This window comes from Trichomonascus vanleenenianus (assembly GCF_965637985.1).
Source record: "Trichomonascus vanleenenianus strain CLIB 3782 genome assembly, contig: TRVA0_030S, whole genome shotgun sequence".
NCBI classification, from domain to species: domain Eukaryota; kingdom Fungi; phylum Ascomycota; class Dipodascomycetes; order Dipodascales; family Trichomonascaceae; genus Blastobotrys; species Blastobotrys vanleenenianus.
The window spans coordinates 147,578-171,845 of record NW_027481857.1 but is presented as its reverse complement, the minus strand read 5'-3'; the positions used below and the strand labels follow the sequence as shown (position 1 = coordinate 171,845).

Sequence of the window (24,268 nt, the reverse complement as noted above, 5' to 3'; positions counted from 1 at the left end):
TAGATGCTATCGAGATAAAAAGGTATAGTAGACACTAGCAATATTATCAACAATAGGTAAAGGAATAAAGAATTTATTAATTGAATGGAAATTGAAGTGTAAGTCTACTGGATAACCCCAAATGGTACAGTCTTGCAGCATAATTACCTGGTATAACAAGCGATTTATGGGTAACCGGTAACAGTTAGTTATTCTTTCATTCTATCTAATACACAATTGAATGCATAGTTGAAATAAAAAACCAAAAGAAAAGGAATATTTTACCCCTATTGTTTTACAGTAGTGTTGATTTTCGAATTTAATGGTGGTACGGTATACCCCCCACAGTTAAATAAAGCTAACGAAACTGTACATCTGCTACTAACCGTTGTAACTGTTAGTTGACCAATATTTTCTATCACATCATATTCCATGGACTTCTTATGGATACGCACAATCTGTCGACTATGGGACTACGGAATTAATTTGATTAGATACAGTATACAAGACTAAGAGGGGTCCAGGTTACCCCACATTGCAATATCTCAACCATGGTTGAGATGCACTTAATATTTCACGCACAAAATAACAATTATACTACAAATGCAAAAGGTTTACCCAAATAATACACATAAAAAGGACATTAATACACACAATAAGTTAAATATGGGGAGAGGTAGTTTTCCAAAAGGTCATCAAGTCACGAAATAATAAATATGCCAGCGTGCTGAGTTTAAAGTTCCTGAGAGGCCTTGGCAGCCTTGGAGGACTTCTTTGGCAGCAAGTTCTGGTGAATGTTTGGCAAAACACCACCCTGGGCAATGGTGACGTGACCCAACAGCTTGTTCAACTCCTCATCGTTTCGGATGGCCAGCTGCAAGTGTCGTGGAATGATTCGGGTCTTCTTGTTGTCTCGCGCAGCGTTACCGGCCAACTCAAGGATTTCGGCAGCCAGGTACTCAAGGACGGCAGCAAGGTAGACTGGAGCAGCAGCACCAATTCGCTGGGCGTAGTTGCCCTTTCGGAGCAGTCGGTGGACTCGACCGACTGGGAAGGCCAAACCGGCCTTAGAGGATCGCGAAGTCGAAGGCTTGGAAGAGGAAGCAGCCTTACCACCAGATTTACCACCAGAAGACATTGTTTAAGTTGTGTTAATTTTTTTTTCCAATTTGTTAAAGACACAAGAGGGATGAGGGAAAAGGAATAGAAAAGATTAGGGGCGATGGGTGCAGTATTTATAATTTGGGGGAGAGAGGGGTCCCAGCGACGGGCGACATTTCCCACTTCATCAGTGCCAGGCCTATTTCCCCCCAGGAGGCGCGCACCGCCCAATCCAAAACAAAAAAACGCATCCAAATCAAATCATATCAAATCATATCACAAGAGAAAAACTTTTCTTGCCCATGTGTTCCGCCCCTGGTGTGCAATGCGGTATCAAAGGCATGGACGCACTGATTGCAGTGGCGGCTGATTGCGGTGCATATTACCGGACTGTGATTTGCACACGCGGTGCAAATCAGAGCACGCCATAATTAACTCCCAACGCGCACGCAAATTGGCTGCCTGATCCGCAATCAGAGAGGCTATGGCCATCCGACATTTGGTATCAAAGCGGGCGGGAGGAAGAGGGGAGTTTTCCCCTCTGCGCAAGTCGCAATCAGCCAATTGGTATCACACCCACGCGCAATCAGAGGTCTGATCCCAAATGTCGGTGTTGTTTGGATGTTGATACGGGATCAGGCCGCGTGTCCCAACGCGACCACCCCTCCCTCTCTCCCTCCCAAAAAAGTATATAAACCCCAGGCAGTCCGTCTAATCTCATTCTATTCCTTTTCCAACTTTTATATCAAACAGTGTACAAAGTCCAAAAAAAAATTCACACTAACGCATAACAACAATGGGTCCAAAGGCTGCTGAGAAGAAACCTGCTACCGCCTCTAAGGCACCTGCCGGCAAGGCCCCAGTCGAGAAGAAGGAGGCTGGCAAGAAGACCGCTGTCACTGGCGAGAAGAAGAAGCGAACCAAGAGCCGACGAGAGACTTACTCCTCCTACATCTACAAGGTTCTTAAGCAGACACACCCAGACACTGGTATCTCCACCCGAGCCATGTCCATTATGAACTCCTTTGTCAACGATATCTTTGAGCGAGTCGCCACTGAGGCCTCCAAGCTTGCTGCCTACAACAAGAAGTCCACCATTTCCTCGCGAGAGATCCAGACTGCTGTTCGACTCATTCTTCCAGGTGAATTGGCCAAGCACGCCGTTTCTGAGGGTACTCGAGCTGTCACCAAGTACTCTTCCTCTTCTAACTAAAAAGAATGATCTTACAGTTATTTTTATTTAATTTATTTAATGTTGATGGTCTTTTATGGGTTTATCTTTATTCTATAGTTGTACAATACACACACTATTTATGACAGACTTTTATAACGCGATCAATTGACTGTATTTGTCTGGGTATTAAGGTCTTTAATAACGCGATCAATTGACTGTATTTGTCTAGATATTATGGTCTTTTACAACGCGATCAATTGACTATATTTGCCTATAGATATTACGATGCCAATGGAGAAGGTACAACGTAGATGGAATTACTTGCTGAGCTTGGTCATAACACTGTCAATCTTGTCCTGAGGAGACTGCTTCTTGTCGATTCGCGTTCCGATTCGGATATCGCTTTGGATTCGGAGAACACCTTTACTGTGAAGCCGCTCATGAGCCCTGCCAATTACAGCAGTAACTTCGTTCCAGGGACCCTCAATTGTAGTTCCTGCAGAGTGGAGCACGTAGTGGAGTCCAGATTCCTTGACAACTCTTACGACCTCTGCAACTTCGTCGGACACAGACGTCGTGGTGGTTCCGATCTTAGCCTTTTGATTAGCTAATTAATTCTAACTTTGTGGCAATTGGGTTACTTACAGGGATAAGGCACACATCGGCGAGGCAGTGGAGCGTAGTCATTTTTCCTTTTACTGGTGTAGCTGGTTTGTTTGTACAGGTTTGCTTGGAAAATGTCCGTGTAAACGAGCCGTTATATAATGTTGGGATGTGTGCAGGAAAACACTGTTACCACGAAACCCCACAAAGGACGTGAACCCCAGAGGGAAACCTCCATAGTTCAAATTGTAGCAACTGTCTAACTTTAAACTCTATGGGAGGTGTTGATTTTCCGGTTGTGGACTAGGTTTTTCCGCCCCAGATGGATAATGTTCATCTACCGCGGTACCATTACCGTAGTCTAGACCAAAAAAAAAAATTGCCGATTATCACGGCAAAACAACGAATTGACATTTCATTTGAACGTTGAAGTTATCAAATATTGCATTATACGGTAATAATAAGCTTTTTTTATTAATTATAGTAGGTTAAATTTTAGTCTAATCCAACTGGGTACTGGCCTTTGTAAGCAAGATCCGTCAAGTAGGTACAAAGCTCAACGGTTGATCTCTGGTACGGGTACCTGTTTCAAGTGCCATACACCGGCTGGTATATTTGCACCCTAGCACCTTTCTTTAGCACATATTTTTAGCACCATAAATGGCTTTCGGAAATTGGATAGTGTACCAGGCAATTGGACAGCCAATTGACGTACACAGGTACTGGAAAATATAATTAACTAGGTAATTACGTACGAAATTATGTTCAGCATCCCTTGGCGAGATAATCGAGAGCAGTATATTACCAGCGGAGTGTATTCGAGGGCCAGCCCTCGAGCTCCCGTAGCTGGGGGCCAGCCCCCAGACCCCTTCTTGATTGCGTTATGCCCTGATTACAGAAATCATGGCATATCAAAAAAAATGAGTGGCTGGCTAATCAGATCAATCACTTTTGACGCGTTGGGCTAATCAATTTTTATCCGTGTGTGCCAGGACATTAACTGATTATTCTAATCAAAGCGCGCGTTCATCTCTGATTATTTTAATCAGAGACGCGTGTAAGATCGATTAATCTGATACCGCGTGCGCAAGCAATCAGAAGCTCTGGCTGGCTTTGATTAGAATCCACCGCTTTCCGATTTGGGACTACAGTGGTGATTCGGAATCCCGATGCGAACGGCGCACACCCCAGGAGCCGCACGCGGCTCTAGCGATTGAATGACGAAAGAAGTGTCCAATTCGTGGTGAAATTAACCGCAATATTTTTCAAAAATGTTGTAAATAAAATTCTGTTAATATGACGATTTATTTAAAGTCAATTGAAGAATTGCGAATGATTTTATTTTGTCATTGCAAATGCCTAACGGTATTAATGGTAAAACACCGGTATTACAGAGTAAGTTTATGGGTAATTGTTAGCATTATGGCCACAATTTGATTGGCAATTTTTAGAAGAACGTCCATAAAATTGTGGTGCATCATGTTTATTCTGACTATGTACCGTAGATGGTGAATATATGGAGACAAATCCGGTAACAGCAAAAATACCTTTGTCAATTGAATTGCAGTATCATACAATATATTAGTGCTAGAAATAGTAAAAGAAATCGTGACAAAAATTAGTGCGGTATATCTTTAATACCAATACCAATACCTGTACGTACGGTGGGGTGTACAGTGGTAATTCATATAGGATGGATAAATGATACAGATATTTACACTGGAGCGTCGCCCATTTCCAGCCAGACCCCCTTATGACCAATTGCAGCTAAATAGCAATCTCGGTCCCGATTATGCCCCAAGATCTCCGCGCAGCGGAGCTACGGGGGTTTGGGGGCTGGCCCCCAAGTCAATTGAAGCCATAGGGAAGTCGGCAAGTCGGCAAGTCGGCGGAACTCCCAACGTAGTTCACCACGCGAAAAATAAAAAAAAGGACATCAACGACCGGCGACGCGAAGGGATCGATAAAAATGGTGTCGAAGCGAAGAAGATCAGGTAAGTGCTAATGCGACAACTAAACTGAAGTATTCTAACTGGGATAGCGCGAATTCATAAAGAGGAAGAGTCCATAGAGGACCGGGAGGCCAGCGCTCCTGTCGAGGAAGAAGAAGAGGAGGAAGAGGAGGAGGAAGAGGTGCCAGAACAAGTTAACGGGGCCGAAGAAGAACCAGTGGAAGAAGGAGAGGAGGAAGAAGATGATGATGAAGATGCGGAGGACCCGGAGGTCGAGCCCTACGATGAAGAGCCGATGCCCAGGCGGCGCGGGCGCCCGCCAGGGAGCAAGAATAAGGCGACAATAGCGCGAGAGCTGGGCGTGTCTCCGTCGATGGTCGACGCTGAGCTTATGGCGCAGCACAACTACAATCCGCTCGACATTCCAACGCCGCGGCGAAGGGGCCGACCGGCCAAGGGGAGCACGCCGCTCGGGGCTCGGAGCCGCATGCGGAGCGGCCCGACGACGCTGACGAACATCCCGCTCGACGCAAACGGCAACCCGCAGAAGATCGTCAACGACGAATTGGACCTCGAGGAGGACCCTCAAGGCGAGATGAAGGTGACCAAAGAGGGTGAGCTGCTAGGAGGGCGTGAGTACCGCGTGCGGACCTTCACCGTTAAAGGCAGAGGCAACCGACTCTACATGCTGTCGACGGAACCGGCGCGGTGCATGGGATTCCGCGACTCGTACCTGCTGTTCCAGAAGCACCGGAACCTGTTCAAGATCATTGTCGATGAGGACGAGAAGTACGATCTTATCAGCCGTGATCTCATCCCACACTCGTACAAGGGACGTGCAATTGGTATTGTCACGGCACGGTCTGTGTTCCGAGAGTTTGGTGCCCGCATCATCGTGGGTGGTAAGAAGGTCGTCGATGACTACTACGAGAAGCGATCGCGTGAAATGGGCAATATTCCCGGCGAGCTCGCCGACCCGGAAGACAAGCTGCCGCCGGAGGGGACTCCGTATAACAAGAACCAGTACGTTGCGTGGCATGGTGCCTCGGCGGTGTACCATCAGTACCAGAATACGCCGCCCATGGCGACTCGTGATGCGTTCCGTGAGATGGCTATGGCCGTCAAACGGCGCAAGGTGGTGCTGACGGACGACAATTGGATGTTCGAGCATGCACAGGCCGTTTCGTCGTACAACACGAGCCTTGCCCTCAAGCGGCGAAGAACATACAATGGCGCGTACGATGGCCACACGGGAATTGCCCTGTTCCCGCACGCAACCCAGCCGACCACGTTGCGCTGGTCCAAGCCCGCCGACGACTCGGTCAACAGCCCTCAGGTCGTCATTGAAACAATCTTCCACACTGCCAACCCCAAGATCAAGACCGGACTTCTCGACGTACCGGAGCATATCTTCGACCATCTCCCAGAGGACACAAAGCAGGCCATTCGAGACCAGCAAGAGGCCGAAGCAGCCTGGCTCTAAAAAGGAACTAACTTATTTGGTACAACCACCACACTAATACATTGTCTACGCTCTCCTCTCTGCCCCCTTGGGGCTAATACATCCCCCATTGGACACTAATATCGGTTCTGGTAGTCCCCCCCCCAACGTTGATGTTATTCGAGGGCCAGCCCTCGAGCTCCCTCAGTTGGGGGCGGAGCCCCCAAACCCCCTTCAACAGAGAACCCTGCGAAGGGATCCACAAGGTTTTGTGAACTGTCGAGATCTCTGTTATTCTGTTACGAGACTTAGTTCCGCTGTTGCTAACCCTCTTACCGGTGTTTGCACGGCTGTAACAACTTTGTTACAGGTAGGGACCTCTTGCTACCGGCCACGGAGTCCCCTCGACCTTCGGTTATCGCTTCGTACCCTTAATGCCAATTCCATTACCATTGCCCTGCGACCTAGTTAGAGTCCCACCGACTACTTCCAAATACTGCAATTGACTAACGAACCTCCACGGAGCTATGGGGGCTCAAGTACCCTCTTTACTCTAGGTAATTGGGGGGTCACCTGGGGCTCGCTGAGCGGAGATTTGAGCTGTAACGCGGTAATTGTGACACGTTGTTACGGAAGGTTGGGAATTTGTAACGGTGTAACGGGAAGTTCGTTACGGGGGTCTGGGGGCTGGCCCCCAGCTATGGGAGCTCGAGGGCTGGCCCTCGAATAATTATTGTCTAGCGTATTTGCAATTGGGGGATTAAAAGGGGTTAGGCGGTGGTATCTACAGAGTTGGAGGCCTTGATGAAGGCCTGGAGGACGCGCTTGGCCTCCCCTGATGCAATTGACTGGCGGGCAAGCTCGACGCCGTGCTTAAAGTCCTTGGCGGTACCCTCGATGTAAGCCAGTGCGGCGGTGTTCATGAGCACATAGTCCAGGATGGGGTCGCCGCCAGAGCGTTTGTTGTCGACGATCTCCCACACGACTTCTGCGTTCTCGGCAGGAGTTCCCGAGGCGACATCGGTCAATGGGTGTCGCGGTAGGCCAAAGTCGTCGGGCGAGATGGTGTAGTGGGTGATCTGCTCGTTCTCGAGGTGCCAGACCTCAGTCTTGCCCGCCGGTGAGATCTCATCGAGCCCCTCGGTGCCCCAGACGATAAGCGCCTTGGACTCGGGGCGACCCGCGTCGCGGTTGATCTGGCGCACGGCTTCAGCGAACACCTGGCCCAGGGCGCGGTCGTACACGCCGATGATTCGCGCTTTCAGGGGCGCCGGGTTCAATAGCGGGCCCATGATATTGAAAATGGTCGGAATGCCTAGGTCTTTCCGCAGCGGCGCGATAGACTTCATCATCGGATGGAACACCGGTGCGAATAGGAACCCGAACTTGGACTGGGCCAGCACCTCGTGGGCGTTCTCGTGGGTCACCTCGAATAGGTCTACGCCGAGGCACTTGAGCATGTCACCGGCGCCGGAAGTTGAGGTGCTCGCCTTTCCTCCGTGCTTACACACGTCCAGACCGATACCAGCCGCAATAATGGCTGCGGTCGTCGAGACATTGAACGTGTTCTGCCCGTCACCGCCGGTACCAACGATGTCGACATACCCGGTCGGTTTGAGCTTAGTCAGGTCGACACGGTGCGACTCCTGGAAGATCCGCTGGGCCGCCGCAGCGACAAACCCGGGCGAATGGTCGAGCTCGGTCATTCTGAGTGCTGTCAGGAACGCCGCGACCTCGATATCGTGCGCTTCACCCTCGATCATCAGCGACAACGCTGCATTCAGGTCCTCTGGCGAAAGCGTCGGAGGCTTCGTCAGCAGCTTCTTCACGTACTTGTTAAACTGTCCACCCATAGCTCCTCCTAGCCTCGATCTAAAATGCTCTAAATGCTGCTTCGAAGGTGACTCTTCCGCTTCGCCTATCGCCCAGGTCTCCCCCTCCAAAGTGAAATTTCACTCCGGTCATGTGACCTGGCACGTGCTATTTAATTTGGCCAAAGTTGAGTTTCGATTTAATTCGGCGCAAATTGGTTTGGGCACGAGCTCCATAGCGATTGACCCTCCCCAAACCCTCCCTGGGGTTCCGCTTCGCGGAGATTGCTACAAGATCTCCGCGAAGCGGAGCTACGGGGGTTTGGGGGCTGGCCCCCAAGTCAATCGAAGGAGCGGAGTGTCCTCGGGGGCCAGCCCCCGAACCCCCGTAGCTCGGCTTCGCCGAGGGATCGGAGCCCAATGGGACACTAAAAGCTGTGCTGAGTAATGCCTGTTAGTGCTGTATTTATGTTCTATTGGGCTTAGTTGGCAATAATTCTGCGTAGTTCAGTCAGATCGTTATAGTTTGGCCAATTAACGCGTTAAAGAAACATACATTATGGGTTCGAGCCGATGAAACACGTAGAAGCTTCATCGCATGCAGAGCGAGCAACCCATAATTTGGTATTGGCTGTCGTTCCTTGGCGGTACTTTTTCAGGGACTATTCGATCTCGTTGCGTCCCGGAGAGCTCCCTATTAGTTTTGGCATAGATACCCCCTCGCTGATTTGTCGAGGATTGAGTTTAAGCTGTGAATACGGAAGCTTAAATCAGCCCTACAGGCGAAACACACAGCTGTTCAAGGGGCTACACTTTCCATCAGAACCTGAACAAGAGCCAAATAACTGCATTAAATACCGGGGATTTTTTACAAGTTTTGGAGATTTTTCACCGGGTTTTGGAAGTCTTGGAAGAATCTTTTGATTTGGTGAGAAAAGTCTTCGGTTTTCGAAGTCTTCGGTACTGGAATCCTTGAAGAGGGCATTCTGTTTTAGTCTTCATTGTGATTATTTTGAAGTTTTCAAGTCTTGGATCCCCCCTTGTGTGTTAGATTGAGATCAGATCTAACGCTACAATGAACGGATACGAAAATGGACTAGGCAAGGGGTTCGAGGAAGCCAAAAAGGAAGAAGAGGAGGAGGAGTCTGAGTTCAGCTACCACCGCCCTACTCCTCGCAAGGCTGCGCACAGAAGGCACCAGAGCCTGGCCGCAGACATTTTCTCCGGATCTTCGTCACCTATGGACATTCCTAACCGTACCAATTCCATGCCTGTGCCTCAGATCGTACATCCCGGTCCGTCCTCCTCGCCTTACACCATGGATTCAAATGGATATGTTTTGCAGAGCGATGGGTTTGAATCCGTGAATTTGACTGCTGGTAACAAGAGGCACTCATTGAATGAAGCGACCGTTCTAGGTTCGTCCCCGTATGGCCCTGCATCTTCGGTTCCACGGTTTTCAAGAACCCCTCCACCACCGGTGCACATGAGCGATGCCCAGTCTAAGCGTTCAAGTTGGTACGCCGGCAGTAGTCCCACTGCCCCATCCTTCGTCATGGCTCCGCCTTTGGGCCCTCCTCGGGCTGTATCGCCGAGGCCAAGAGACACTTTTCTGACCCCAGAGCAGCCGGTGAATTTGTCTCCTCCAGCGCCGGCTCCTCTCTCGTCGTCTCCACCAACAAAAACCCCAAGCAACCCGTTCAACTTTCAGTCAAAGACACTGACCCCAAGCGAATCTCCCGTTCCCAGTAGCTCGCCCATAACGGCGACGACCAAGTCGCGAAAGGGACACCGGTACAAGCATTCCTCGGTTTCAATGAACTTCTTCCAGGAGCCCCCGAAGCGGGCGCCGTTGGCCATTCCAGCTTCGCTACCCATCCCCAATTTTACAGAGTGGTATCAAAGCATGGCCAGGGACCAGCGTATCCGGTTCGGGTGGTGCGCCTGCCACTTCTTTGTCGCCGTGCTGGTGTATAACATTGATCTGCCTTTCACGGCCATTAGCGCTTTAGCACATCTTCTCTTCTACGACGCCATGGGAGCCACTCTGTGCGCAGCAGTGGATGTACTCAGCAACTTTGACGTGTGGAAGCAGGCCTCGATTCATCACCCATTTGGTCTCGAGCGAATTGAAGTGCTTGCTGGGTTTGCCTTGGCCATTTCGCTGGTGTTTATGGGCGGCGACATCATGTCCCATGCCATCCAGGACGTTGCAGCGTTCTTTTACACGTCGGGCCACACCCATGCCCACCACGGCCACAGTCACGGCGGCGAGAACGACCCAGCCATTGAAGGGTTTTCTTCGCTCGTGTTCCGGGTCATTCTCGCCCTTGTGGTAACCATTGTTAGCGCAATTGGGCTTGACAACCATTCGCGTATCGCCCGGACTATGCGGCGCCAGTACGACGCAGACCCCTACGCTAAACTCTCGCTTCCTTCAGTTTTGTCCAATCCGTCCCATCTTATGACAGTGACGTTCTCCCTGGCGGTATTGCTCTTTCCGGTCATGGGCCCGTCGGGGTACACGCTAATTGACACCGTACTGACTCCGATAATTGCTGGGTCCATGTGCTACGTCGGATGGGGCCTAGCTAAAACTTTGGGGGGTATGCTGGTAATGAGCTACAGCGGCCCCGACAACATTGAGGAGATTGAGACCGAGATCAGGCGCAACCCGCTGGTCACCTCGGTGTCGTGCGTCTCGTTCTGGCAGGTCCACCACGAGCTGTGGTTGGCGTCGATGAAGGTTGTGATGACTGGCACAGAGGACGATGAGATGTTGCTGCGTAAGGAAGCGGCGGACATAGTCAGAGACATCATGAGCGGAACTAAGCTTGACAAGACCGCTGAAGCCAAGAAACGGCACCGGCGAAGTTCGTCAGTGTCGGGCAAAAATGTCCCTTCGAACACTACCGGTAGTGTGAGATGGGAAACGACAGTTGATATCACCAGAACTACCCTGCAGGATTAATATATAGACTTTTTTTTTCTCATAGACAGTGATTTCATTACATTTGCATTATTACCTACCTGCCTACCTATATTCCCGGGAATGGGAGGAAATTGATGTACCAGTAGCAATATAATACCGCCAATTGTTTGGTGAGGGTACCAGGTACTAGGTGAACTCTGCAAAAATGTGCCAGGCCTTCAATTATGCAATATTTATACGGCGTCCAGGTAACGTTAGTTGATCTAATAGGACCTGGTTTCTGCCCTACGTAGCTTTCACTAGAAAATTCTGATAAGGTTAGAGACTAGTGATACAAATAGTTCCAGGGATAATTGACGTGATGTATGGATGTCTACACATATGGTACATGATTATTAACTCTTTGGATCTCTTATTCCATTCTCATTGTGTATTCTCTTTCAGTAACATCAAAACAACTGGTAGAAGGTATGTAACGCGCTTCATAATGATAGTATTTATTGCTATACCCTGGTTTACAGAGCATTTAAAATAGGTGTACTACCACCGGTAGCCAAGCAAGAAAAAAGGCAAACTTATCATCTGGTCCATCGCGACCTAACCGCTCTCAGGACCAAGATTATAGTCGTGCGGCTTATTGTGTATGTCTCAAAAGTTTTGTTTTGGTTTTCCCAACGCGCGACTGGCTAACCGAACGCGCGATAAACATTATCGACTGAAATATTTCAGGGACGAAATGAGCCGACGAGGGTACAGCGATGAGTCGGTGGCCCAGCCGAAGGACATTTCGCGCGAGGCGAGCTTCGTGCACCGCACGCCCCCGGCTTTTGCACCCCAGACGACCAAAATGGAGTTTGAGCCTCTACTGCACACGTCCAGGCCCATAAACCGGCACCGCACTCCTCGTAGGAGCACTGGCATCTTGTCATACGACGAGCATAACGCCTCCGACTCGATGGAGAGCTTTCTACACACGTCGGGGGCCTCTTTTCTGAGACCAGCGAGCGCGAAAAAGGACCCTAACGAACGCTTGCACCGGTCTCTAGCGCAGTTCGCCATGGAGTCTAACAAGAACCAGAAACTCGTGTCAGAAGAGGGCGATTTCAATTCCATGCCCCTCAAGGAGCAGGAGGAGAAGTTCAAGGAACAGCAGAATGAGATTTTCCGGCTCAAGCTGAAGATTGTGCTTCTTACCGAACAGCTCGAGAAGACGACCCCAGAGAGCCAAATGGAGCTCATGAAGGAGAACATCCATCTCAAGGGAGAATTGACTGAAATAAGGACAAATTATGAGATATTACGACGCAGAGCAGACGAAAAGAAAGAAAATCTCGGCCAGGGGGACCTGGAACGGGAGAGGGACGTATACCAAAGCAAGGCGGAAAAGCTCGAGTCAAAAGTCGAGGATCTTGAATACGAATTGAGACGAGAGGCTGAAAAGGTTGAAGCGGTCGAGCTCGAGAACGAAAAACTTCAATCGCGCATAAGCTCACTCCAGGATGAACTAGAGGAAAAGGGAGACAGGAGTGCGACGGCGGGTAATGGGGCGCTACTACAGGATCTGAAAGACGAGATTGAAGATCTAAAGTATCAGCTGAGGGCCCAGGAACGCGAACACGACGAACTCAAGGTGGAGAACGAACAGTTGATGGACGAGATTGAGGCATTGAGAACAGCCGGCCACAAAGACACCTCTCGAATTTCCGAAAAAGAGACTATTGTTGACGATCTCCAACGCAGGGTGACGGAAAAAGACCAAATAATCAGCAGTCTGCGGGACAAGATCTCCGAAAAGGACGCATTAATTGACGATTTATACGCCAAAGTTTCGGATAAAGATGTATTGGTGGAGAGGCTACAGGACAAGGTTGCAGAAAGGGACGACGTGTTGGAGCGGGAACGCACAGCGATTGAGGCGCAGAAAGTGCGTATTCTGGAGCTTGAAGAAAGGAGCAATAGAGGATACCAAGACGATGATAAACTTTTTGATAGCGAACGGCGACGGCGAAACCTTGAGAAGGAGCTGAGCATGGCCAGCACGGCCATGAAAGAGCTTGAGACCAAGTCCGACGCCCAGCGAGAAGAGCTTGACGAGACCAAGAAGGAGCTGCTGAGAACCCAGACAGAACTTAGCAGCGTCCAGCTACTAATGACCCGGCTCAATAACGACATGCTGAGCCTTACTAACGAACGAGACGCGATGCAACGACAATTGGCCGATATCAGGTCGCACGAGGTGCACAACAAAACGGTAGATGAGAGCTTCAGCGAGAAAAGGTACAGCGAGATCGAGCGACTGCGCGCCGAGCTCAGGACGAAGCAGGATGAAATAGATACCAAAGCGCAGTCATTCAAACGCGATAAGGAGTATCTCGACAGCAAGATTGCTAGTCTCGAGCGTCAGAAGGAGCATCTTGAGTCACAATTAGAAAAAGTGCTCAACAATGACAAGAAAGATGTTCAAAGTGCGCTGCAAGCGGAGAAAAATAACCAAAAGGAGCTCAGGAGGAGCCTCGAAAAGGAACTGGAACAACTCCAGGGCACGCTCAAAGACGTGCGACGACAGTCTGAGCAGAAAGATACCCGACTAACCGCTAACGAGAACGTCATCAAGACGATACAGAGCAAGCTAGACGACATGGAAGACGATTTGGTAGTGTGCCAGTCGCAGCTTGAGCAAATGACGGCCATGCGGGACAGCCTCCAGGTCCAGCTTTCCGGGCTCCAGACTTCATACGAGTCGCAAGAGAACACTCTCAATGCACTTCGCGACATTAACAAGCGAGAAACGGATTCTCGGGTGCACTACCAGCAGCTGGTTTTGGAGCTTGAGTCCAAGCGTATTCCAGAGCTGTCTAAGCAGTGCGACGAGCTGAGTCGGGATAAGACAAGGCTCGAAGCGGAAATTGAGACTCTCCGGGCAAAGAATGAGCGGTACAAACAGCGTAGCGACCAGTCTAACATTGGACATTCTAATATCGGATTCCAATCGCAGATCCACAGTACACCCTATCGAGGGCGCCCCGTGACATCAAATGGCGTGCCTATGGAGAAATCACAAGCCGCCAATGGCGACAAGTATTACGACAAGTGCCGCCAGCTGGCTAAACAGCTTTCGCAATTGCGACGGCAGAACGAATACGACATTGAATTTTACCAGCAAAAGATCCGCGAGCTCAAAAAAGAGGAGTCCGCAGCAAGCAAGCAGCACCGGCAGGAGCTTAGGGGCATGATTGTCCAGTTGCGGTACCTGAAGTCCAAGGTGTCTCTCGAATCTTCATATCGAAGCGATCTTGGGTTTATGAAGAAGTTCTTTTTGCTGCAGATCTCGTCCTACCAGGCGTGTAATCGTGCCGGGCTGGCGTTCCTCCAAGAGATGGGCATTTATCCGGACTATAATGCTTTGGGTTGGCGGGACCAAATGCCGGCTCGCCATCGGTTCCAAGTCGTAGCGACGTTTGTCCTAGCCGCAGTGCGCATTCAAAACCGGCAGAAGGCGTATCAGCGCGGCAAGGAGCACAAAGCTCGCGTAGCGGCGCTGCTCGTCGCACGCAAGTAGCATCAACATGCTCGCGTTCATAGACACTTATTTATTCACTTTTATCTTCGACCCGTTTCAAACCCGTAACTTGTGCCAACGTTGGATCTTTAACACTTGAACTCTCTTTTTTTCTCATAAAACATTAATCATTGGAGTAGCCATCAGCAGATCTGTATTGAAGCCCTGGAGTAGTAGGAAATCCTTGGAGTAGTAGGAAATCCTTGGAGTAGTAGGAAATCCTTGGAGTAGTAGGAAATCCTTGGAGTAGTAGGAAATCCTTGGAGTAGTAGGAAATCCTTGGAGTAGTAGGAAATCCTTGGAGTAGTAGGGAATCCTTGGAGTAGTAGGGAATCCTTGGAGTAGTAGGGAATCCTTGGAGTAGTAGGGAATCCTTGGAGTAGTAGAGAATCCCTGGAGTAGTAGGGAAGCCATGGAGTAGTCGAGAATCCCCGGAGTAGTAGGGAAGCCCTAGGGTAGTAAGGAGTAGTAGAGAATCCCTGGAGTAGTAAGGAGTAGTAGGGAATCCCTGGAGTAGCAAGGAATAGTAGGGAATCTCTGGAGTATTAAAGAGAAGCAGTGGAATAATAGCTCAGCTTAGAAATGCCTCGATTCGTTTTACTCTGAGCTTGAAATCGTCGGCAATCTCGCCAATCTGCCGTATTTTGACAAACTCTTGCTCAATCTCATCACAAAGCTCCATCACGGTATTCAAACGCTTCAATTCTTCATCGGCCGGATCGAGACACTCTTTCTTCATGCGCCGATGCGTCTGTTCCACGCTCTTATGTGTTTGGCTGCTTAACTCTGCAACCCGCTTCGACACCCCTTCCAGGAGCTCGTTTAAGCTTTTTGAAAGCTGGCCCAACTTGAAATAATCATCCTCCTCTCCCAAATCCTCGTGGTCGCTTCCGCTTCGATTACTCATTGACAAATGGCTATCTTCGCTATGTTCGCGGTCTTCGCTATCGTTTGACTAACGAAAGTTGATGTTCCAAGTTCTCCTGAAGCTGTCAAACGCGCCTTTAGATATCTACCAAAGGAACCTAATAGCCTATAACACTTGGCAAAAAATGCTCAAAATCCACTCAATTTGACAATCCAACCCAAATAACAATTTACAATGGTCACCACAATATATCGAACGCACAATGTACAAGAATCGCTGAAAGTGGAAATTTCACGCCGCATATACGTGAGGCTCACGTACGGCTCAAGTTGGGAGGTCGCAGCGCGCGCCTTCCCCCCCAGACGCCCCCCCCTCCAGGGCCTCCACAGGTGGCTGCGACTTATCACGTAAAAGGCCAAACCAGCGACGGAGACGAGAGAAGATGAGCTTTTCACAGGAAGGGTCGTACACGGACCGGTTCCGGGCAGATGCGCCTCCAGTTCCGGCCCGAGTGGGGTCCGGGAACTCGGCTCGGCTGACCAGTGAGCGATTGAACACTTTGATTGGTGAGTTATACGGGCCAAATTGAAAGACGTAGGACTAACGAAGGATATAGAACGGGCATGTAGCTCATCACTTCTCGAGCCCAACCTGGCTCTGAACCTAGAAATAGCTGACATGATCAATCTCAAGAAAGGAAGCTTCCCGCGGGAGGCAGCCGTCGCAATTGTCAAGCTCATCAACAGCCGGGCGCCCAATACCCCAGTGCTCGCCCTGGGCCTGCTGGACATCTGCGTCAAGAACTGCGGGTATCCGTTCCATCTCCAGATCTCGCGCAAGGAATTCCTCAATGAGCTGGTGCGGCGTTTCCCAGAGAAGCCTCCTCACATGTACACTCGTACTCAGCAGCTGATTCTACAGGCCATTGAGGAGTGGCGGGAGACCATCTGCAAGACTTCGCGGTACCGTGAGGACTTGGGATACGTTCGGGATATGCACCGGTTGCTCTCGTACAAAGGGTACATTTTCCCCGAGGTTGATCGGGATGATGCCGCAGTGCTGAACCCTTCGGACACACTTAAGTCTGCAGCCGAATTGGAGCAGGAGGAGCGGGATGCGCAGAGTGCCAAGCTGCAGGAACTCATTAGACGGGGCACTCCACGCGATCTCCAGGAGGCGAACCACCTCATGTCGGTGATGGCGGGGTTCCGCGAGTCCACGACGGACTACCGGGCCAAGGCGGCCAAGGATCTCGACAAAGTGCGTCGTAAGGCCGAAATCCTCGAGGAGATGCTCAAGAATGTGACTCCGGGCCAACAGATTGCTTCGGATGATGTTTTTAGTGAGATTGTCGTAGCATTGAAGAACGCCACACCGAAGATTCAGAAGATGATTGATGACGAAGGGCAGCATGATGAAGAGGCCATGGTGAGGCTGCTGGGGCTCAATGACTACATACACTCGCTGATTACCAAGTACGACCATCTTAAGCGTGGAGAGTTTGAAGCTGCGGCGGCTGTTCAGATCTCGGCCGCGCCAACGAGCCTTACTGGTTCAGCAACCAAGAAGCCAGATACCTCGTCGAAGCAGGCCATTATTGAGTCTCTCATTGACATTGACGATGAGCCTACTTCTACTCCTCCCCCTCAGCCTTCTCAATCCACACCTTCTTCGGCCGGGGGCACAGAAAACCTCATTGACGCACTTGACGGGCTGTCGTTTGGCAATATTGCCCTGGGTACTCCTAGCCGGGCCTCACCAAAGCCGGTGATGACTCCAACTCCCGTGGCTACTGCTACTCCAAGCCCTTCGACCACTTCAGCAAACCTGCTCGACGACGAGTGGACTTTTTCATCAGCGGCCCCCACTTCGCCACAGCAGCAGCAGCCGGCGGCCGCCATTGTGCCAGTCCTCGACTCGGATGCGCTCAAAATCGAGTTTGCAGTCACCCGCAACCCTGCCGCTAACCGGGTCGATATTACCGCGCGGTACACAAACAATTCTACTAACGCTATTTCCAACGTAAACTTCCAGCTGGCCGTGCCCAGGAGCTTGAAGCTGACCATGAACCCCCAGAGCAGTGCGAACATCGGCCCGCTCGTCGGCAATGGCATCACCCAGGAGATGTCGGTGTCTCCAGACAGCACCCATATCAAGCTGCGGTGGAAGGTCAATTACACCGTTGGTGCCACCCCTACTGAACATAGTGGCCTTGTTGATAAGGTACTCTAGAGCATGTACTATTACACAATCTTTGAAGCATTGACTTTCCATCTGGTATTAGAGTCCAATGTATTCGAGGGCCAGCCCTCGAGCTCCCGTAGCTGGGGGCCAGCCCCCAGACCCCCGTAACAACGTAACAAAATTTTCGTTACGAACTCCAACAATGCGTTACTAACACCCCGTCACAGCTAAAATCTCCGCGTAGCGGAGCCACAGGGGGGTTTGGGGGGACTGGTCCCCCAAAGTTACGAAGTTGGTTAAGCAATTGCAAAGGTCATTATTCATAAATTACGGAACAAAATAAATAAATCATGGGGGAGGCGGGGATGAGGAAGGTAGCCCTTGGACTGGCGATCCGGCCAGCTGAGCATTCGCCGAGACGGGCGTGCCGCTATTACTTTGAGGGGTGCCAGTGCCAGTGGGCGAGGAAAGCGGTGGAGAGGCGGAATTGACCGGAGGCGTCCCTGAAGCGTTGCCATTGGAATTGGCCATCCGTCGCTGCATATTCTGGCGCTGGAAATGGAGCATGTATCTCTGAATTTGCTCGTGGGCCGTCTGAGCCGCCTGAGCAGCTGTCATATGCGGATTGTTGGCCTGGATCTGGTCAATTAGCTGCTGGACTTGGGCATTATTGGCCAGCGCTCGGGCTTGTATTTGGGGCTGCTGGTTGTTGGCTGTCGCAAGGACGGGGCTACGGGCGGTTCCAGCTGGTGGCGAAGTCGACGTTGTAGATGATGCACCAGCGCTACCGCTAGTATTATTTAGCCGGCTCTGAGCCTGCTGGGCTTGGAGTTCCAAGAGTCGTGCTTGCTGTTGGAGCTGCATTGGCGTAGGCACAGCGGGTTGGGCCCTTGAGGCCGCAGTTTGAATCTGAGCCGCCCGAACAGGCGGCGTAGACCCTCGCTGCGACACTGGCGCCGGTCCATTCGCACTGTTAACCGTCTGTTGTCCCGCCCGACCAGCTGCTCGAAGCTGTTGCTGGCGCTGGAGCTGTTGGTGACGGAACAGGGCCTGCCTCTGCTGGTACAACTGCTGGAGCTGTTCAGGAGACCGCTGGCTCGCTCCTGCGGCAGCCGGGCCATTGGCCGGACGACTACTAGCGGTCGTAGCAGCAACTGCATTGTTAGGAGTGTTATTGGCAGTGGAGGGAGTTGCACTCGGGGCTGAAGCCGGGAAGTTGAGAGGAGCATTACCTCGTGCCGCGGCGTTCTGAGATCCGCCTGTCTGCAATCCTAGCAATGCTCTCTGCTGGGCCTGGTACTGTTCGGAGAGCGACCGATCTCGGTCGTACTTAAGCCTCGTCAGGTCTGCCGGAGAAGCCACATTAACCTTGCTTGAATCGCTGAGTTGAGACTTTCGCTGGACAGACTGGTTTGGCTTGGGCGCGTTTTCGCGCTTCTTCATGCTCTTTCTGATGGCGTCAAACATACTGGCCCATCGCAGACGGCGGTGGCCCCGCTGGATCGACTCTGCAGCAACGCCAATAGGGTAGATGCGACGCTTTGAGGTCTGCTGAACCTTACCCGACGCCTCAAACCACTGTTGAGCCATGAGCGCATACGGTCCCCGCAGCTCTTGGAGGTTGAATCCAGGGTTCAGCTGATACCACCGCTCAAAGCACTGCCAAGCAGACCGGCGCTCAACGTTGGCTACGTATCCATTAGTGGGCAGAGGCAGAATGTTAGCCGCGACGACATCCCAGTTGTAGCCGTATTCCTTTGCCAGCTTTTGCAGCTTGATATCATCGCCCGGGAGCCACATCGTAGGGGCCCTGTATTCGAGGTACTTGACATGGGGAGGTCTGGGAGCCCTGACCAGTTGTTTGCGATGGTGCAGCTCTTTCCCGAACAGAGGGCCCCTTGACGAGGATCTATCCGACTTTTGCGGAGGCTGGTTCTTCAGCGGTATCGGATTGTTAGTATAATTAGTATTGTCATAGTCGATAACCAGCCGTTGCCATCCTCTCCCCAGGTCAGGCGCAGAGAGGAATTTTGTTACCGAGGTCAGCGACAGAGAGTCGAATTCGTTAATGTAGGGACTGTTAATGGTGAAGGTGGGCAGACTCGGGAGCAGATTGAACACTTCCTTCGAGGCCGAATTGAGCGACTCAAAGTCCATGTACATCTTAAACGGTGACTGCGAGTCGTCGCGAGGGACAATGGAGTCAAATGGCTTCTTTGAGTCTTTAGCCACTACTACCGCATTGGCTTCTTCTTCATCTGCAGTAGCCTTTTCCAAATCCACAGGATTAACTCCGTCAACTCCTTCAATTCCTTCGGTAGAAGAAGTCGTTTCTCCCATAGCAGTAGTAGTATTAGGCTCTCCCTTGACGGGAGTAAGATGCTTTATCGGTCTAGTCTTGATACACACCCGCTTTCCGTACTTCCAGTAGTCCTCTACTGCTTTTGCCATTTCCCAGCACAGGGCGATTTTGAGCTTCCTTTCCTCCTTGAAATCAATCTGGAGCCACTTCATCTCCTCAATTAAGTGATCCCACTGACTTTTAGCTCGGTACGGAGCCTTAAACTTTGCATGCTGTCTCAACGACCACTTCCCGCTACGCTTCAATTCCTCGATACGCGCATGCACTACTGCGAGTTTCCCTTCAAGCAGCGCCAGCTGGTACGACTCTGTCGTCAGCGTTTTATGCGCTCCTGGAAGCAATTTCGTTAGTGGCAGATGCTGCGTGGTGTAGTATAACTCGGCCAGCGGGTTTCTACTCTGCGGAGGCTCAGGCAGCCGGTTTGGCACGAGAAAGAGCATAAAGTCAGAGCTCTCTGATCCGCCGACCGCGATGGGATTGCCTGATGAGGGCCTTTTAACAACAGCTCTTGCCCGCTCAGCAAGATCCTCAACCTTGGTGCTTGATTCCGCCACGTCTTGGGCTTCAGCATGGTCGATTTTTGTCTTCTTCGCAACGGCCTCTTCTGGTTCGGGCATAGAATCGACTTCCTTCTCCAAAGGCAATGACGAGTCTCGGAACACCCGGCCCTTCTTAATATCATTTTTATCCAAAAAAGCCTCTAGCGCGTCTCTTTCCTGTTCCAGGACTGCTGCTGGAGGCATGATGGTCGGGAATCGCGTCACGTAGTACAATTCCGTCAGCTTACGCTTCCGGCTCGCTACGAGCTCGCTACACCAGTTAGTCCTCCCCCAAATTTACGATAAAACAACAAAAACATACGCGCACTGCGACTTCCGCAAGCCAACCTCCTTTGAGCGGACTTGCTCCATGTCTGCGAGGGCCTCTATAACCGACTGAAGTATCAAAGCCCGATCGTGTATATGGCAGAATGAGAAGCGCTGGTCGGTGCCAATTTTCTCGACCCTGGCGGTTGGGAGGAATGCGCCTGCGCGCGCGGTGGACATCACCAAATATTTGGCACCGGCATTCGACGCGGACCGAAATGGAGCATCGCGGGGGGTCGAGATGAAGGAGAAAGGTCCAAGCTTGCAAAAGCGGTGCAATGCCATTTTGGACGATGAGGACATTCTGGAGGAGGATAAGATCGAGCAGGTCGAAGAGCAGGTGGCTCGGGAGTATCCCGGGATGAAACCGGCCGATTTGGAAAGACTTGTGCTTGATATTCTTTGGAAGCACCGGGATATGGATAGTGAAGAGGCTGGGCAGGATGACGATGAAGTGCTACGGGTTGTAGAGATGCGGGAGATGAGTGTAAGTGGGAGTGCGGCGGCCACGGCGCCTCTTCCCTCGGACTATACGAAATTGGAGAAGCCAGAATCATCATCCGCTAGTCCTTCCGCAGCAGCCTCCTCCACTGGAACGCCTATAGGAAAATGGACCCCCAAACAGGGATCTTATAGTCCAGAATTCACCAAACAGGAATCACATAACGTTCAAGAATTATCTCCGTTTGATGTGCTGCGGCAGATTCTTGGAGAAGAGAACTCGGACGAGGACATTCACCAGGCGTTGGAAATGAATGATTTCGACGTCCAGCGCACACTAAACCTTTTGATTAATAACAGGAATGACAGCGGGGCGATCATGTGCAAATATTACGTCCAGTTTGGCGAATGTCTTCGTTCCGATTGTCGTTATTCGCATGATTTGAGTGGTAGAATATGTCGGTTTTGGCTAAAAGGCAGCTGCTTGGCCGGTGAAAGTTGCCCATTCTTGCATGAGATTCCACTGGATCAACTCTCGTTAGGGCCAGTCGAGTCACATCCCCCTCCTGCGGTCACGTCGGTCAACCTCAATGACCAAGATGATTTCCCAGTACTCGGCCAGAAGCCGCAGAAGAAGAAGAAAAACAATATGGCCACTTCGACACAGACCAGCGTTTCAAGACAGATTAAGAGAACACCTGTATCGATATCGTCTCCGATAAAAATCGCGTCAAAGATCAATCGATCCAAGGTTAAGCTTGTCAAGCCCCGCCGCATTCCCTGGGAGACCCCCGATTTCCAAAGCAATAGACAGTACATCTCGCTTCGAAATCAGGCTGCGAAGCACGGCGAAATGCGTAACAAGTACCTCCAATTGGCCGTATCATCGTGGCACAAGAACAACCCGGCTCAGGCGAGCATTCTCTCTGATAAGGGCCAGCTGCAGAACGACCGCATGGTCGAGTGCCATCTCAAGGCTTCAGATCTTCTCTACTCTCAACGGAACAACGCAGACTCGGAGGCTTACATTGACCTTCATGGTATGGATCTTGATTCTTCAGTAGATCGTCTTGCAGAGGTGTTGGCCGAGGTCGAGTCCGAGCCTGAAGTGCGACCATTATATGCTATCTGCGGCATTGGTCATCACTTTGACCGCGGAGCGCAGCAGGACAATCTTTCTCGTGTCGTAAAGGAGTTCCTTGACAAGAAGGCGTTTCACTATGTTGAGTATACTCCGTCCGAGTCCAAAAAGTACGGCAAAATCATTGCCATTGATCCATGGTCACATATATAAACACACCAAAAAAAAAACCAAAAATTAAACAGTCAATTGACACATTAGATATCTTACGTTAGTCTTCGAATCGTCGGGATTATGTTAGTCTTCGAATCGCAGACTTTTTTTCCGCCTCTGAGTCTTGCCGGCCTTCTGGGCAACCCCAGTGGAGGATGTATCCTCACTATCATTATTATGCAAATCAACCACGGACTCAGACTCCGTTGTTGACGATGACGCCTGGGCCGTTTCCGCAAAGCCGTCGGCATCGAGACTGATGAGCTCTGCTGTTCTGACCCACCGCCTCCTTCGCGTGTACTTCGAAAACGAGTCCTCGGCCGAGGGCTTCTTCCACGTGTTGTCGTAGTAAATGAACCCATCATTGGCGCCCGGGTCTACGGAAAGCTTTTGCTGTGAACTGTTGAGTACCAATGACCCGTCGTTGCTCATGTCTAACTTCCAATTGGCATCCACCCACTTCCACACCATGCCAGTGCCCTCGGCATCCGGCAGCTTAAAGCTGTCTGGCGCAGCAGACTCGTTTAGGAACTCATCGGTCCACGGAGTGCGCTCATACGCCAGCAGGTTCCCTGTCCAGCCAATGCCCAGCCATCTACGCTGGTTCTCATAAAGCACAAATGTGAACTTGACGGGCTTCCCGTCCTTAGTTTGGACACCCAAAGTGCTTGTGCGAGCCTGCTGGACTTCAGCAAGGTTCTTATGCCTCGTTCCAGAGAAGTCCAGCCCTGTAAGGTAGAAAGTAAGCAATCTAACCGTTCTGGATCGCCAAAGCACAGTCCGCGTCACTCTGGCCCATACCGAGTGGTACGTAAGCACGAATGCGCCGCCCAGCAGCAGCAGCGACCGCGGAGAAAAGACGAAGAACGCCAGAATCATGTGAATTGGGCTCAGGAAGAGCGTTGTCAGCAGCAGCCGCGTCACATCGTGCGTTGTAAGGGACAGCGACGTAATTGGCTGCAAAAACAAGTTCAGACGGGTCACCACGTTGGTCAGCGTGTGCACAATGGCGTCCAGCGTCGGATGCTCGGTCTGTTCCTGCTCGACACGGTTGTTGAGCCACACGTACCCGGCGATCCCGCCGACAGCCAACAAGTGACCAAAGTACCGCACCAGCACCTCGAAATAGAGCACAATGGCCGTGTAGATAGCCACCACCAGGAAGCTCTGCCACGAGTCGCCCGAGGTCCATGTCAGCAGAGCCAGCACGTGATCCGCCGCTAGGATGAACGGATACGCCTGGGACAGAGCCTTGGTCACGGTAGGTGGTGTCGACGACAGCAATGGCGAAGTCTGCTGGGGCAGACTCGTCGCCGAGGGCGCGAATGTCGCATGAATGGTGCTCTCAGGGCGCCCGCTGCTCGAGCTCTTGTTATTGGAGGCCGATCCACTCGACGTAGTAGCTTCCGTTGACATGATCCAATTCGAATCAAACGCGGACATCTACCCCGGTTATGTATGTTGAAAAAAAAAAGCCTGCGTTCCTATCCAAAAGTGTGCCGAATCTCACTCTACTGGCTGCTTCTCGGCCTGTCGTCGTATGATGGGACAGCACCCCGCGATCACATCAACAATCACGTGCATTTCCGGTCATGTGATCCGAGCCGCACCAGCCGCACGCTCTCCGCGAAGCTACAGGTGCTCCAGAGCTGGCCCTCGAATACATTCAATTGTTAGCACTAATGGGGGGACCAGTCCCCC

The 24,268-nt window shown here is 51.1% G+C and overlaps 11 protein-coding genes across 11 annotated transcripts; 6 read left to right on the top strand and 5 right to left on the bottom strand.

Annotated features, from left to right (window-relative positions):
• Positions 1-712: 712 nt before the first annotated feature.
• On the bottom strand, positions 713-1,117 carry HTA2 (histone H2A; the record flags this gene model as incomplete). Its single annotated transcript, XM_076685931.1, has 1 exon — positions 713-1,117. The coding sequence occupies one exon, from the start codon at positions 1,115-1,117 to the stop codon at positions 713-715; it is 405 nt and encodes a 134-aa protein (XP_076539907.1).
• Positions 1,118-1,876: 759 nt separating this feature from the next.
• HTB1 (histone H2B family protein) lies at positions 1,877-2,293 on the top strand (the record flags this gene model as incomplete). The annotated part of the gene is made up of 1 exon (XM_076685930.1): positions 1,877-2,293. One exon carries the CDS (start codon positions 1,877-1,879, stop codon positions 2,291-2,293), a length of 417 nt encoding a protein of 138 aa, XP_076539906.1.
• A 278-nt stretch (positions 2,294-2,571) lies between these two features.
• ECM15 (Ecm15p) lies at positions 2,572-2,941 on the bottom strand (the record flags this gene model as incomplete). Its single annotated transcript, XM_076685929.1, has 2 exons — positions 2,572-2,844; positions 2,900-2,941. The coding sequence occupies 2 exons, from the start codon at positions 2,939-2,941 to the stop codon at positions 2,572-2,574; spliced, it is 315 nt and encodes a 104-aa protein (XP_076539905.1).
• A 1,885-nt stretch (positions 2,942-4,826) lies between these two features.
• On the top strand, positions 4,827-6,292 carry NPL6 (Npl6p; the record flags this gene model as incomplete). The annotated part of the gene is made up of 2 exons (XM_076685928.1): positions 4,827-4,851; positions 4,899-6,292. The coding sequence occupies 2 exons, from the start codon at positions 4,827-4,829 to the stop codon at positions 6,290-6,292; spliced, it is 1,419 nt and encodes a 472-aa protein (XP_076539904.1).
• Positions 6,293-7,020: 728 nt separating this feature from the next.
• TRP4 (anthranilate phosphoribosyltransferase) lies at positions 7,021-8,103 on the bottom strand (the record flags this gene model as incomplete). Its single annotated transcript, XM_076685927.1, has 1 exon — positions 7,021-8,103. One exon carries the CDS (start codon positions 8,101-8,103, stop codon positions 7,021-7,023), a length of 1,083 nt encoding a protein of 360 aa, XP_076539903.1.
• A 1,033-nt stretch (positions 8,104-9,136) lies between these two features.
• ZRG17 (Zn(2+) transporter ZRG17) lies at positions 9,137-11,032 on the top strand (the record flags this gene model as incomplete). Its single annotated transcript, XM_076685926.1, has 1 exon — positions 9,137-11,032. One exon carries the CDS (start codon positions 9,137-9,139, stop codon positions 11,030-11,032), a length of 1,896 nt encoding a protein of 631 aa, XP_076539902.1.
• An 808-nt stretch (positions 11,033-11,840) lies between these two features.
• SPC110 (Spc110p) lies at positions 11,841-14,552 on the top strand (the record flags this gene model as incomplete). The annotated part of the gene is made up of 1 exon (XM_076685925.1): positions 11,841-14,552. One exon carries the CDS (start codon positions 11,841-11,843, stop codon positions 14,550-14,552), a length of 2,712 nt encoding a protein of 903 aa, XP_076539901.1.
• Positions 14,553-15,862: 1,310 nt separating this feature from the next.
• On the top strand, positions 15,863-17,652 carry GGA1 (ubiquitin-binding protein; the record flags this gene model as incomplete). The annotated part of the gene is made up of 2 exons (XM_076685924.1): positions 15,863-15,986; positions 16,037-17,652. 2 exons carry the CDS (start codon positions 15,863-15,865, stop codon positions 17,650-17,652), a joined length of 1,740 nt encoding a protein of 579 aa, XP_076539900.1.
• A 300-nt stretch (positions 17,653-17,952) lies between these two features.
• On the bottom strand, positions 17,953-20,877 carry EAF1 (Eaf1p; the record flags this gene model as incomplete). The annotated part of the gene is made up of 2 exons (XM_076685923.1): positions 17,953-20,776; positions 20,828-20,877. 2 exons carry the CDS (start codon positions 20,875-20,877, stop codon positions 17,953-17,955), a joined length of 2,874 nt encoding a protein of 957 aa, XP_076539899.1.
• Positions 20,878-21,073: 196 nt separating this feature from the next.
• TRVA0_030S01574 (uncharacterized protein) lies at positions 21,074-22,567 on the top strand (the record flags this gene model as incomplete). The annotated part of the gene is made up of 1 exon (XM_076685922.1): positions 21,074-22,567. The coding sequence occupies one exon, from the start codon at positions 21,074-21,076 to the stop codon at positions 22,565-22,567; it is 1,494 nt and encodes a 497-aa protein (XP_076539898.1).
• An 84-nt stretch (positions 22,568-22,651) lies between these two features.
• PEX30 (peroxisome biogenesis protein) lies at positions 22,652-24,010 on the bottom strand (the record flags this gene model as incomplete). Its single annotated transcript, XM_076685921.1, has 1 exon — positions 22,652-24,010. The coding sequence occupies one exon, from the start codon at positions 24,008-24,010 to the stop codon at positions 22,652-22,654; it is 1,359 nt and encodes a 452-aa protein (XP_076539897.1).
• Positions 24,011-24,268: the final 258 nt, after the last annotated feature.